At 38.8% G+C, this 14,732-nt stretch overlaps 1 protein-coding gene across 17 annotated transcripts in view; it reads left to right on the top strand.

Annotated features, from left to right (window-relative positions):
- si:dkey-21e5.1 (potassium channel subfamily T member 1) overlaps positions 1 to 14,732 on the top strand; it is a 72,081-nt gene that overhangs the window by 21,227 nt on the left and 36,122 nt on the right. For 3 of the 17 annotated variants that reach the window (XM_037099070.1, XM_037099076.1, XM_037099077.1), the window contains exon 2: positions 10,611 to 10,649. The exons of the other annotated variants lie outside the window; for them this stretch is intronic. In XM_037099070.1, the coding sequence (XP_036954965.1) occupies positions 10,611 to 10,649 (39 nt within the window). The remainder of the gene's footprint in view (positions 1 to 10,610; positions 10,650 to 14,732) is intronic. 17 annotated transcript variants of the gene reach the window in all.

Raw genomic sequence — 14,732 nt, forward strand, 5'->3', positions numbered from 1 at the left:
AGTGCGCCTCTTTATGACTCAGTTTCACGACAGATAGCTGAATGATTGCTTCTGCCGTCAATCATTTCTTCTCTCAGCAACACTGGGATTCAATTTATGGCTGCAGTGTATAGTGATTACATAATTCAGAGCATGCTGCATTCCCATTACAGTTGTATGAATCCTGATGTTTTCATTAAGGTGGCAACATTAGTCTTATTATAGAACTGCATTCAAAGCTGAAGCTATTTTAGACATGAAATGACCAGATTGATGGATTGATGGAATTTAAATGCAAACCACAGGAGGGATTATGTTGACATACCTTTTATGTATTATATATATGTGTGTGTTTGTATTAAACAAAAAAAAAGACTACATTGTATTTCAGCAAGTCTGCAACACTTAATAGAAAATGCCTTCATCGCCAGGACACTCTCCCATCATTTGGTAGACAAATTAGATTGTGGTGTGAGCAAAATGGGCTCAACCTGTAACAACTGAGGGAGACTTAATGTTTTTCTCCCCCCTCTCAGTTAGACAGAAGCACTCTGCAGAAACGCTGGCATTGAAGCTCAGATTGGGACGCTTACCCGCAGGTTATATGAGGTTGGTTTGACCGAAAAAGAGAGATGTGCTTCTTTGGCAGTGTTTCAGATACCACTGCTCAGCCAATACGATGGTGGTGCAGTGTGTTCTCACCCCTCAGTATTTACAGCACACATTTGTCTTGTCAATATTTACTTGAGGGAATTGATCTTTTTTGGTATGAACAGAAATCTGGAATCTTTGAACGTCTGCTGTTGCATTTATCTTTGATTTTCTTTTTCTTTAGTTATCACACTAACAAAATCGACAACAATGGTAAGGGGGAGGGGGAATGTGACACATCTTTGCCATACAGAACATCGAGTTGTCAAAAATAGTCTTATTATTATACGTGATGGAAAAATGTAGTCCAATAATCTAGCAAATTACAAGGGATTATTACTTAAATCATAGCTATGAGGCTCTTCCCTCTGAAGTCTATTTAAATATTAATAACATACTTGCTTCCGTCTTAATGAGTAGCTCAAATTTCACATCAATAATAGAGACCCATTGAGAAATCTGTCCAATACAAATACACAAGCACTTTTAAGTGGTGTACGTACGTATGTATGTATGTATGTATGTATGTATCTATGTATCTATCAACACAATCCAACAGCAAACTGTATGCATTCTCCTGGGGCTAATTGTCTTGATCTTAGCTGCTATATTTTCAACGAAAGACCTGCCAGGAGTTCATGATGTGTTACAGAGATGTCAGTGCTGTCCCATATTCATAGCTCAGAGCTCATATTGATTTTTTTCTATGTCTTTAGGAAATGAAATAAATATCTTGCAAAATATCCTGCACTTATGCAGATAAATGTAAATTTGGAAATTACAATAGTGTGAGGAAGGTTCATAATAACTACTTTTCGTCACATGCACTTTTAAGATAATAATAATAGGAATGCAAAGCTGTCACTTCTCAAATGTTGTTTATCCTTCTACACCCTTTATTATAGCGATCACTTGGGGATGACTGCATTAGCTGAGTGATTTATTCAATGCAATTAGTGTAGTTGTTCAGTTAAAAATGCAAAAACAAAGATTACAAGACGTATTGAGTTGCCTTTTCTTGACAAAACAGTCAGGTTTTTGTAGCTCTAGGAATACACATTAGATATCTGGCAAATAAATTAACAAGGTTGAAGATCGACACAAGCAGTGCGCCTCTAATTTATTGGTGTGATATTGGAAAATGTAAGTTCCCTGATGATTATTTGGTATCTGAATTTATATCCAATGAATAGAGACAATAATACTTTGCCAAGTTGCTTCTATGGACTTAGGAGGCACAGCATCTACATACTCTGATACAATACAGTGTTTCCTCTACATTAACTTGGGAGTTGTGGACCACCACATTAAGAACAAAGTAAACCAAATATCAGTGCTGAAATCATTAAAGCACTAGAACAAACACTCAACAGGGATGGATGTGGAGCAAATACCACCTGTCAGCGATGATAGAAAACTGCCACAGAGGAAAAAGTGCAGCAGGTGGCGGTACGGACCTATCCAGTTGGTTTGCGATCCGCCAATAAACAAGCATAGCAGGATTTGCATCCGCAGGCATTCCAAGAGGAGGGAAAATGTCTAGGAGATATTAAATCATTCACTTTTCCTTACTGCTTCTTAGCGTTTCTTACCCTCAGGTGTGCATAAAGTATTGACTATAAACTTTTTTTATTAAAATGAGAAACTGTCAGGTTATCAGTTATCTAAACAGTATTGGCCATGAGAAGCAGGTAATCATCGGTTATCGGCTTTCATTCAAAATGCTATATATGTGCCGTCAACTATCAGCATTAGACAGCGATCATGAAAACACTGCTCAGGGAACACACTGACATGAAAACAATAAGTGATGATGCTGGCAAAGAAGCCAGCGCTCAAAGATCTCATTAAAAAAATAAGCAATAATGAACATTCACTGTGACAGGTGCAGTGATGACAGTGATGGAGGTGATGAAGCTCATGGTGTTGCTGGTGAACTGTAGTTGGTTGTAATGATGATTGAAGAGCTTTTAGAGCGATCATATCTTAGTCAGTTGACAACTGAGAGCAGATTGGCTGCCGAACAACGTTGACTGTGGCTTTACTGCCAGTCCAGACTGTTTGTATGAGGATCTAATGCACAATATCTGCAAATGGATGAGGCAGTTAAACCTAATGCATCCAGACTTGAACCCTTTGACCTTTTAAGAAGGGTTAGATTGGCACTTTTGATAAGAAGTTTAAATAAAAAGGCTTGCCTTGGGTCACTCTTGTCACTGTGCTTCCAGAAATAACAAAATAACAAGTTTTGTCATATTTCTGACGTCCACACCAATCTCCTGCTTGTCCCCTGCAGGCTGAGAGGATGTTGTCAGGAATCAGAAAGCTTTCTTGGTTGTGAAATGTGATCAGTGTGGGATTTGTGTCCACCTGGCTCGAGAGAACGAGAGGATGTGGAAGGGAGGAGTGACGGAATCAATAGTCCGACCCATCGTGCAAAGCGGCCTATAAAGAGTTCATCTATTTCTGAATAATTTATAGCACTTGGGAATCCCTTTTCATAATTGTGTATTTAGGATCATCTATACAGTATTGACTGATGGCAGTAAAGAGGCCAAATGAGACTTGGAGGATCGTCAAGAACAGAGGGATTGACCATCTTTTAAACACAGGATGTGGTCAAAACAGACAGATTCACACAGATTTATTTTGGCTTCATGCAGCCATGCCACCACACTGCCTGTCTGAGGAAAATCTGTTTGAGTAATAGACATTTGGTTTTGTCTCTTGGTGTGCAATGAAGTTGGAAGTGTTAGTCACATTTTCATAAGGCTTCACCAGTATAATATTACACAGGATGATTTTTTGGATACAGGCCAACAGAGTAGCCACCGGGAAAACTGGGATTCTGGATTGATTATGTGATTGATATGCAACAGAGACTTCATATTTGCTGACGTTTCAGCAACACTGAGCTTTTCACAGAGCTTACACATGTCAGTCAAAAACACTTCTGGTTGAAGAATGTGTGTTTTTGTTTTTTGTTTTTTTGAATCCTAAAGTCTTGTGCAGTCAGCCACGCCATCTTGGTGTCAAAGCTACCCAGCAGACTTTGTCATAGGTCATTCACATTGTCCACTGTTTGACTGAAGCTTTGATGGATTGATTGATTAATTCATTTTTTATTTATGTTTTTATCTTTAATTCTTATTTTAATTTGGATTAGGAAAAGCTTGGACACCAAGGGAAATATCATGTATCAAAACCCTGCTTAAGGATGTGAAGCCAAGCTATAATGGTTACATTATGTGCTTTAGACAATTAGCCACTAGATCAAGCAGAGGAGTGGATTAGTGTAGGTTTTTTAGGAGAAATCGGGAAGAGCCTCTGCAATTTATCTGCAGTGATATTTAAAGGCGTCTGTTCTCAGCCCAGAATATCAATTACTGGTAACTTAAAGGGTAACTCCACCAATTTTAAACAATTTAGTTTGTTTTGGGCCCCAGAGGAAGCTGGATGTAATATGATAAATTGCCTCCAGTGATGTCACACAGTGGCATTGTTGCATTGTGGGTAATGTGGGCTCCAGGTTTTGACAGGCAGTCCACAAATCTAGTATTTCACTCTCATAACATTGTTGTCAACTTTACAATTCCACACATTCTTCCTTTTCAAAACTTGGCACCTACATTGCCTACAGTGAGCTGAATGCGGTTTGTCAGATTACATGCAGGTTCCTCTGGAGCCACAATAGGCTTTGTACTGCTTTATTCATGTATATAGTAGTTCAAAAAGAAACCTTATTAAGCCATTGGAGCCTTCACAAAGATTTTATGAAAATACTCTTCTGAATTTGCTGGTTAATTCTTCTGTGCATCAAAGCTGTCTTATTTAGGTTACTCTACTCCCACGCGCCCTGTTAGTTATCCCACTGCAGACTCTTTGAGGCAGTTGTTCTCTTCAAATGGTGCAGTACATGCATCGCATGCAATCATTTACATTGAAGGGTGAAAAATAAAACTGTGAATATTCTGTAAAGTCTTTATCACAAAGTTGAGGTTCCCCAATAATGTGCAATAGATAAATTAGAATTTGTTTTCTTGTAAGCAGTAGTCAAAGACAGGGATGAATGTAGACTACTCCTCTTTCATCATCTCTTTGTAATCTGATGCTGTTGGCCTTATTATTATTTGTTTAAAGCATGATATTTTGTATGCTTTTCATCAGTGGATGTTTTATCCATCAGCTTTCCTGCTAATTTCCTCTACACATTTTTTTCAATTCAATTACTGCTCAATTACATACTAGCAGTATGTGCAACAAGAAAGTGAAATGTTCTACAATTACAGCTGAAGTCCTCCTCCCCTTCATCTGTTTATTTATAGCACCCCGTTTTCACAGAACAATTATGCTTTCATTTTGATTTGAGTACCAGCGGTTTAATGAGGGGTTTTAATGTGGTCCTTGAGGTAAATTACATGTTGTCCATCGTTATTGTTCATTAAACCAGGAAGATGAAATCTGTCAGCAGTGCACTCGAGAGTTGCAACTCGAAAATAACGAGCACTCTGGTTGCAATGCTTGCACTAAAACAAAATGAACTAAAAAGACATCAGGAGAATCGATCTAAGGGAATGCTAGAGGCCTTTAATTAAGTCTCTATAACACTGAGATACTGTGATTATGTTTGGCTGTGTGTTGTACATTGCAAGTGTATACTGTATTTATGTGACACTTGAGTCCATGCAGAGGCCAGAAAATCAATCAAACCCATCGCCTTATACTTCTTCTTCTGCTTTTTGAGAGCATCAGTTAGCAGATAATCAATTAGGGGGCTTGAAGAATGTGAGAATGAGGGATAATCTTAGTGAAGACAGCAAACTGAGGAGCTCACACAGTAGATTCTGGATGTCAACTGAACTTAATCTGAGTCGTGCTCCAGAAAAGACTCACAACCAGGGCTGTGTAGCGAGCCGATTAGCTCCAACACAGACCTTCAAATCTGGGAGGATTGCATGGAAAGGAAGGACAGCACTCCAATTGGATAATATTCTCACTAGAGAGCTAATTAAGCTGTACCAGTGAGCCCATCATTTTTCTGATGAATCTCTGGTACACACTTACGTCAGTAACATGCACATGCTTAGAGCATCAACAAAGTGCATCAGTATAGATTTCTATCAGTATATTTCATGAGATTGTAACATCCAGAAGTTCTAATCATGTTGATTTGAATGGGATCTAGCAAAGAAGAAGAAAAGTACATTTCACATTTTGTGCAGGAATTCGAGCATTAACAGGCTGAAGGAACAAAAATTGTAGCCCATCAAGTGAATTAAAGACCTGAGAAAAAACGGAATATAGTAACACTGATGCAAACATTTATATGGAAAGTCCAGTAGCCACAAAACAGTTCTGCTCATTGATTTGCAACATTGGCCATAATGATCTGATACACCCAGAGATACAGAAGACATAGCTGAGTTTTATTGTTTCATGATATATATTGACATATTACTCAAGCAGTCCTGTACTTATTACAGTTTGTTAAAACGGTAGTGATAATATTAAATTCTGATTAAGACATTTATGTCACGTTTATGTCATAAGTTAAGTTAAAATTAAATGATTAGTATTACGTAAGAAATTAACAATTAGTAGTAAATAAATAATGTAGAATGAGGAATTCTGATGTACAAAAATAATGTGTGACGTGTGATCCGCCAGTACAAGTCCACTATGTTCTATAATGTTTTTGTCATGGCCAGAGGCAAAAAGAAAAGTCCTTAAATATTTTCTTATTTCAACACCTGGTTGAGTCATGTTTCAGAAGTAAGAGTATGTAGCATAGCACAAGAGGTACAGGGTTACTGTTGCTATGGTTACCTACAGTTTAATATACCTGCAGACCGTTTTAGAACGGAGGTTAAGCTGTTGACCAAAACTGTGTGTGAGGTGATCTATTATAATTTTTTAATGGACACTTGCCAGCCAGTCAGAAACAGATATATTTTCTGTGAGAATGGAAGAATAGCATATAGGTGCTGATGTTGTTGTGTATGTACAGATCAGTAATGTGGCCAAACTAATGAAGTGACAGGGCAGGATTCTGTTGTTGTATACTTGTTGTACGTGTGCTGTTAGAGTGGCTTCCTGACAAGGTGTTAAGTTACTGTGCTAGAACTGAGTAGTTGTAAGACTTTACTTGAATTTCCTCCGGGATCAATATAGTATCTATCTATCTATCTATCTATCTATCTATCTATCTATCTATCTATCTATCTATCTATCTATCTATCTATCTATCTATCTATCTATCTATCTATCTATCTATCTATCTATCTATCTATCTATCTATCTATCTATCTATCTATCTATCTATCTATCTATCTATCTATCTATCTATCTATCTAGTTATATTTTTGGACAGAACTTGACCTGCCTCTGTGGCATATGAGTATGTCAACTGTCATACGTAAGGAAATGTTGGCACGCTTCCCAATACAGGCGAGCGAGAGATTATAAACTACAAACCCCATTTGTCCTTGAAATTGCTGCAGCGATGGAGCATGTGCAGAAGGCCCTCCCACTGTATATCAGTCAGTCCTTGAGGCAGATCAGGGAGTGTGATTGAAAGCATCCTTTGGTCATTTTGCACTTCTTGCCTTTGGAGCTGGGCTCATGCTTGTCATTCCAGATCTGCTGCAAAGAGGTGAGACTCTATTTACTTCTTTATTGTGAGTATTTCATCACAATTGGGCTAAGTCATGAAGGGCGACCTGATGCTAATTGCTGCTAACTAAAATATGGACTGGTTTTTGATAAAGATACAGAGGAAGGAACAGATTTGGCTTGTAAGCTAATCGAGGCAAAGTGAACCCTTGTTTATCTTAGCTTGCATTGTATTGCTGAAGCTCTTAGCAGTCAGATAGCATCTTTATTGCTCATTAAAGTGTTGTCAAAGAGCCACTAAATGGACAGTGAGATCACAGCAGAGGAGTTGGTCTTGTTGTTATGTACAGTAACCCTGATTAGCAGACTAATCATCTCCTAATTGCTTTATTTCACCTCTGAAATAACTTTAAGGGGCAATTGGTGGCTAGTGAATTACAAGTCATTACAAGTGAATTGGTTTGAATATGTGATGCGTTGCTCTGCCACAAATAGTAAGTAAGTAATAATAATAATAATAATAATAGTCTGTTATCCCCTAATGTTGGTGGCTTTGTCCAAAGTGCCCGGCAACCTATCTTTATTCTCTGCTTTGTCTTAACAGTGAATCAAATTGAAAATTGAATTGAATCTGGCTTTTAAAATTGTGAAACTCTAGCTTCGAGTGAATGACAAATATCAGTTGCGAAAACATCAAGGTTGTCGTGAATCCAGTAGCATTACGAAGTTGAATCTTAATGAATACTGTGGTCTTTCTTCTTGTGCCAAGAAGCAATTTGACTGTCATGGAGCTGAGGATTTGATTTAGTACTGGGGACTGCAGTAATCAGCTGTGCTCTGTTGTTGCGATGGCAAATGGTTGTTGATTAATTACTGGAATTGCATAGGTCTTCTCTTGTGACCAAGCAACTTCCTGGGTTTAATGGATGCTCTGCCAGTCCATTCTGAAAGGCATAAATGGGATGACACAATCAGTGTATGTCAAAACATGTCATAAACATTTCTACTATGCCCAAAATTGCCAAATAATGACATTCTTACACCACAGACTCCATCAGCTGTTCTTCTTTGCACTTTTGAGGGGTTTTGATCATTTATTAGCTTTAAAGGGATGTCAACCTACTTTTGCTGATATTTTTGGATGTGCTTTACATTGGAGATTGAAGGCGTTTTACTCCCCAGACTTACACTGTACTCAAAAGAAATGACAAGAACAATACAAAAACCTATAGACAAAATACTAAATTAATTCATTAGTCAGTTTGCAATGGTTTTAAGCTTCGGAAAGCATTACTGTAGGTTACATTTCAAGTTGAGATGCTCAATTAATGTAGTAATGTCAGATATAATATATGGAAAAGACAGTACGAGTCGTAGCTTTGGAACAATTTGGATCAAAGCTAATTAACTATATAGTAAATGCAAGTAGAACTAACGAATAATCTAAATTTGAACATGTATTTGAATATTTTTTTAAAAAACAGATTTGATTGTGAAAATTAATATTCGACTGTGGAAAAAAAACACATCAGCAGCTACTTTGCGAGTGGGAACACTGCATGACGGGTCAGAAGTTGTAGCATTAAATTCAGCTCTTTTGTCACCCCCTCGCAAAATGGTCGTATTGCAGATGTCACATGTCGCCGTTGGACTGCTTTCGCTTTTTAATTTGAAATATTTCCACCCTGCAGACATTTTATCCACAGGTTTGCCAGAGTAACGTTGTTCAAAATTGCTGATCCCCATCATTGGAACAGTGCCCATATCGGCCCCGATCCCGATCCTGCAGATCGGCTCAGGAAATCCCTTAAGATAAGATGTTTTCTGGAGAATAGTGCACAAAACAAGAACCACTGGTGCAAAATCTTTGTTGTCATGCCCTCTTATATATCTTGGTTAATTATTTTGCTGTATTTACAGGACCTTTTCACAACAGATATTGGATTCGTCACAGCAAAAAAGGCACTAATGTAACCAGTAACATCAATGATGGCCCTACTAGGCCTCTTGAGGGCAAGGCAGCCATTAGGTTATTAGTCGTACCAAGTTAATCTGTCCACTGCAATAAAAGTCTACTGCCTGAATCACAATGTCTGTGTGTGCTTCTGGCTCAGCCCTCTTTTTTGTGTCATGTTACCTGTTCCTCTGAGGTTGATGTCATTTGCAGTTTACAATATTTCAAATGAACATGTTTACATTATAGTCTATTTTATTCCTTGGAACAGAACAAATCTGTGATTCAGCCTCAGTAATTGGTTTCCAAAGGAAGTCATAGCCATAGAGTGCACAAGTCAATTTGTTCTGCTTGTGTGTGTATTTAACCTTTGACCTCCCAAATGATTCTCCTGTCAGTCATTGAAATCAATATCTGGGTATGTCTTTCTGTCCGTCAGTCCCCTCAGTGTTACACACTCCCATTTTCTCCCTGGTCATCTTGGTATGGCAACCACTGAGAGTGACCCAGAGGGTGTGTCCACTGATTCCCTGTGGTTTGCATTAAGTGTCCCATCTGTTCCTTTATCAGCTGAAGCATTGTTATTTTTTATGAACTCAATGTGTAGGGTTCTTCTTGCATGTTCCCTGTGAATTAACAGCTCAGAAATACATTCTGTATTTCCAGTCATGTTCAGATACAGTTTCAACTGTAAATGGTTATATTTACTAACTTGGTGGAACTGTTTTCACAGTAGGCCGTGACTGTGCAGTAAGAAGCAGCTGCTCAAACAGGATTTGGTAAAACTTTTGGAGACATTCAGAGTGGATTGAACCAATGTCCTGAGTATTTTCTGTGTTTAATGTTATGCCAAAAGGAGTATTAACTAGCTAGGGGGCAGTGATCAAGTCATTGACACTGCAGTATTTAATGTCCTCTTACTTCTGTCTCAAAATTTCATTGCCCTCAGATCCACTCTGCAATTATAGCTAGCAGCATGGTGGATGGGGAGCATTAATGTAATGTCACATTGCATTACAATGGTGCAAACAGAGAAATATATAGACTATTTGAACTTTGCTATATAGTCTATAGGGCATTTAAAAACTGAGAATAAAAGAGCAAAATTTGGATTGTGGATAATGATTGCGATTAAATAGATCATAATTCTATTTTCAATCCCTACAACTAGTGTCAGATCCCATCTTGGTTCTTCTTGCTGCACAAACTGTGTTCATATTCTTCCTCAAAGTTGGAAAATGGTTGCTTTCTGTCTCAAGATGCAAGTGATGCAAGTAAAAAAAAAAACAACAACAAAAAAAACTGCAGAGGCATCCTGAGTGGCATCTTTTTCCTCTCTCCTTCCCTTTCCTGCTTCCTTGATCCCACTCTCTCCTAACCTGTTCCTATCTGTGTCCATGCTTACTGTATCCAGGTATCAAGAGGAGTACAGTATGGACTCAACCAATGCCCAGTAAGTCCCTGGCAGCATCATGCTTGCATGGCATGGAGTTTCTGGACTCTCTTGAGCACCAAGCACATACAAAGCACTGTTAAATTTGGATTTTGCATTGACTGGATGCCTTGATTGTGTTTAGAAGTTGCATTACCATTACACCTATCTGTAAAGTGGGCAGTGACAGTGTTGTGGTAATGGTGCAGAATGCTGCGAGTAAATGACTCATTTGTGGCTACCTTTTCAAGATTTCTTTGTGGCAAAGACCCAAAGTAAACATTTAGATCAACACAGATTTTGCTCGCATTCGATCACACCACAGGAAATGGTGAAAAGGCAGCTTGTGTGTTTTTATCAACATACTCCAGGTCCTTTGCCCCTTGAATGAATCTGCACTCGATGTAAGGTCAAAACTTGAAGCAAAGTTCATGTAAGCAGAGATGAGAGCCTCTAGACATTCTAAAATCTGCTGGTTATATTGGTGAATAGGTGGTGAAAACAAACATTTCGATTGTTTGTGCTGTGCAGTGTGCATGCTACTGAGTTTATTATGCAATGCTGGTTGATGTGACACATGGAGTATCAAGTTTTAATACATTCACTTTGGGAAACAGAATTTTCTACAATTCCCAAGTTGCTGAGATATGGTCATAAAAGAGGTGAAGCATGGAAGCTATATCTGTCCATGTTACACCAAGCTACACAGTAAAATTTAATGTAATTGAAATTTGTCGAAATAGTTATTTGTAGTTGTCACCTTTTGGCCAAAATGTTTTGCCTCACTACATGTTTAATATATATTTCATTTTATTGGTGCACCCCAAGGTGCTCTGGACTTAATCAGTGTGTAAGTGCAATGGATTAGGACAATTTCAGGTATTTATTGGGATTTATGGCTTGCAGAGGTCTTAACTGCTAATGGAGCCAAACAATCTCAATTATGGCTGACTGTGACAGGCTGAGAAAGTCAAGTAAGGAAACACATGTCGTATATCTTATCTCTTGAATCTGCGATGTATTTCTCAATGAAACGTTATTCCTCAGAACTGGTGCCAAGACATGCATTAAAGAAATTCAAATTTACTATCAAGAGCCTTACTCCTTCTCTAAAAAGATATTCAGAATTTTACTCTGGACCTTTTTAAATAGTCTCCATGTGGTTGAGTCTATGATTTCTTTTCAGCCAGCATTCAGTGAATCCAGTGAATCTGACATTATTAATGTCGTCAGCAGACCTTCTACAGAAGTTTCACCACTTGCCTGTAGTGTTGTTTCGGCTGTGCTCCTGTTGGAAAATGGATTGTGATCCCTGGGGATGTGCTAAGTGGAGAGCTGACATGTGTTGACATTTGAGTGTTTGTGGTTCTCTCTTTTGTGGTGATTCTATAAGTGGAAATTGTGGCTGACCAAGCATAGTGCTCCTGCACACACGCACAAAGGCTCTAATCTCAAGGCACCGCATCTTCTCACGGTGTTAAAGGGAATGAGGATCATAAACTACCCAATCACAGAATGTCTGACACAGCATTGAGGTGTTTCCTGTGGCTGTGAAAAAAAAAAGTTATCTGCCTCACATTGACACAGGAAGTATCATGTTTTGGTTTTAGTGTTCATTGTTGCACGATCACAAAACCACAGCGTTGTTGTTGTTAGCAATATACTGTGGGTGCATTCATGGTGGGTGCTTGAACCACTTCAGCTGGTTCTTTTTAATATGGAGGAGCTTGTTACAGAGACGTCCCCGGATAGCAGCTTGAGGTAGGTAGCAGGTTGAAAACAAGCATGTCCTTGCATTGAACATCAGAATGGTGACACACACTGTGCAGTACTTTTTTGCGAAGAGACTGTAGTGTTATGAGCACTCTTTTTTTTCTGAAAATGGTACTGTGTGAAGAGAGAAGACTCTTTCTTGACAGTTGATAGAAAAGTATTGTTAAATGGGCAGTGTAGAACATCGTCACAGTTTAATTGTGCTCTCTTGTGAGGCATTCAAACTAAATCGCATTCATATGTTTGCAGTCTTTCTTTTTGTTCAACAAGCCTGTCTGTCTTGTTTAGCTGCATTTATTCCTCTGTACTCTTTCTTACGTGTCTTTGCAATTCTCATAATCTGCTATGCTTTACTGTCATTTTGGTTGAAGTTTAAGCATAAAAGGCTGATAAAAGTCTCTATTCTGCCTGATAACAGAGCACAGCTTTGATATATCTTTTTTTTCAGGTGGCTACTGCTGGTTGGTAATGAACAATTTCAATCTTCTTTTAAGGTACTCTCTTTTGGTTATGAAATTTCGCTTTCAAGGGAGAATCACTGCCATAATCTTCAAAACAGAAGACTGTATGTAGGGGAGAGAGTAGTGAGTTTCTAAAGTGTCTTCCAACATTGGTGTTTTTTCATCGAGTTTCCTATTAAACTTGCTCACTCTCAGTGTCCTCGCTCATTTTAGAGTTTGGAGATCAGGCCCGTGTCCTGGAGTGTTTTAGCTCTTGTCACCGCCACACACTTTGTCATTTTCCTACACAAGTTTTTTTAGTCTAATGTCCCATTTCTCTGCCACTCTCTGAACTTTGTTATTTATAGTTTGATACACAGTATGTTGGGATCTGTCTTTGATAGAAGTGTCGGAGAAAAGCTAATGCCAAGCAAGCAGCTTTTTTACTAGGCCCCAAAGATGTCATTGTCTAATATGACAGCCCCATCAGGCACCGAGGTGTCAGTGCTTTTTCCATGCTGAGCCCTAACCTCAACGGGGCTCTGCAAATGATATGGATCATCAGAAACTTCCCAATAATCCGGTGTAGAGTTTACTTCTCTTTTCTTTCAAATCAACCAGCATCCTCTTAAAGTTTTCAAGGGTTTTATGGGGTGGTTATGTTGAGGTTTTGCTGCCTCTGCGTTTTCTGGAAACGGGGAACAACTCTCTGATGTGAATTTGCTTTTTTCAGGGACTGCTAAGCGTGTTATTCAACTGTTCGGCAGTTCAGCTTGAGTGCTCTTGAAATCTCCTCTTCAGTCAACAGTAAGATTAATTTGTTCTTACACAGCCGGTGTAGTCAACAGCAAAGTGAGCAGCATTTTTATTATATCTGCACATTATTGAGGCAGAGCTCTTTGACAGACCTTGAATGACATTTGACAACTGCTTTGAATCAGCACCTTTTGAGATGCTGATTCGGGAGCTAAACTAAGTTGAATTCTGCTGCGGTGTACTCAACACTGAGTCAAATGCTTCAGGGTTGTCTGGGTCCTTGAACACATCATGTGCACATACAGAGTAGTTTGGACCCTCTCCACAACTCCCCCACACACACATATAGAGCCTTACAGAGTTTATGGATGCCTCAGAGGACCAGAAATTACCTGTGCTTCTTTCTTGTATATCTCATCTGTCCACAGGCCACTAAGCTCCATTAAGGTGATTTTCCTCTGACTACTGATTATAACAGAAGCTGTTAGATCTCCCTCGTGAGGTTCCTGCCTTCAGTATTCATTTGACAAAGCACTTTTTATAGTGCTCAAATAGCTGAATTGGCTTCAGGCCAGACATGGGCTATGATAACTGTAAGAGGTCATAGACAACTACATCCACTATGGGAAGTTTCACACGCATCTTGGTGAAACAAAGGGCAGAGACCAACAAAGATACCTGCGCTTTTGAATATTCATGTCCAAACGTAATATTTTTAGCATCCCTGCAGCTTTTATATCGGGCACATGTCTGAGGGCGGTGCAAGGGAAATGTTCTATTTTAGACTTTTTCCTTTGTAACATAGGGGGCAGAGCAAACCTGAGATCTGGAAAACATTATTCAGGCTGTGATGGGACAGACTGTTGTCATACTGCTTATTAGACAAGAAGTAATAATATTGATCTGTGTGCTTCTTCTGTGCCCTAAAGACTGGATCTTATCATAGACAACAAATACATGTAGTTGATCTCTGGCAACCTCATTGGTCAGAGATAACTGGGCCTATAATTTCCGCATTTGTTGCTATGCCAACGCTTGTGGTAATTTATTTATGTAGGCATGGGTTCTTTATGTTGGTGTTGACCCTGCCTGATGTTAGACATGTAAATCTTCACTGGCCTCACAATTAGATTAT

The sequence above is a fragment of the Acanthopagrus latus genome, chromosome 5 (genome assembly GCF_904848185.1).
Source record: "Acanthopagrus latus isolate v.2019 chromosome 5, fAcaLat1.1, whole genome shotgun sequence".
NCBI classification, from domain to species: Eukaryota; Metazoa; Chordata; class Actinopteri; order Spariformes; family Sparidae; genus Acanthopagrus; species Acanthopagrus latus.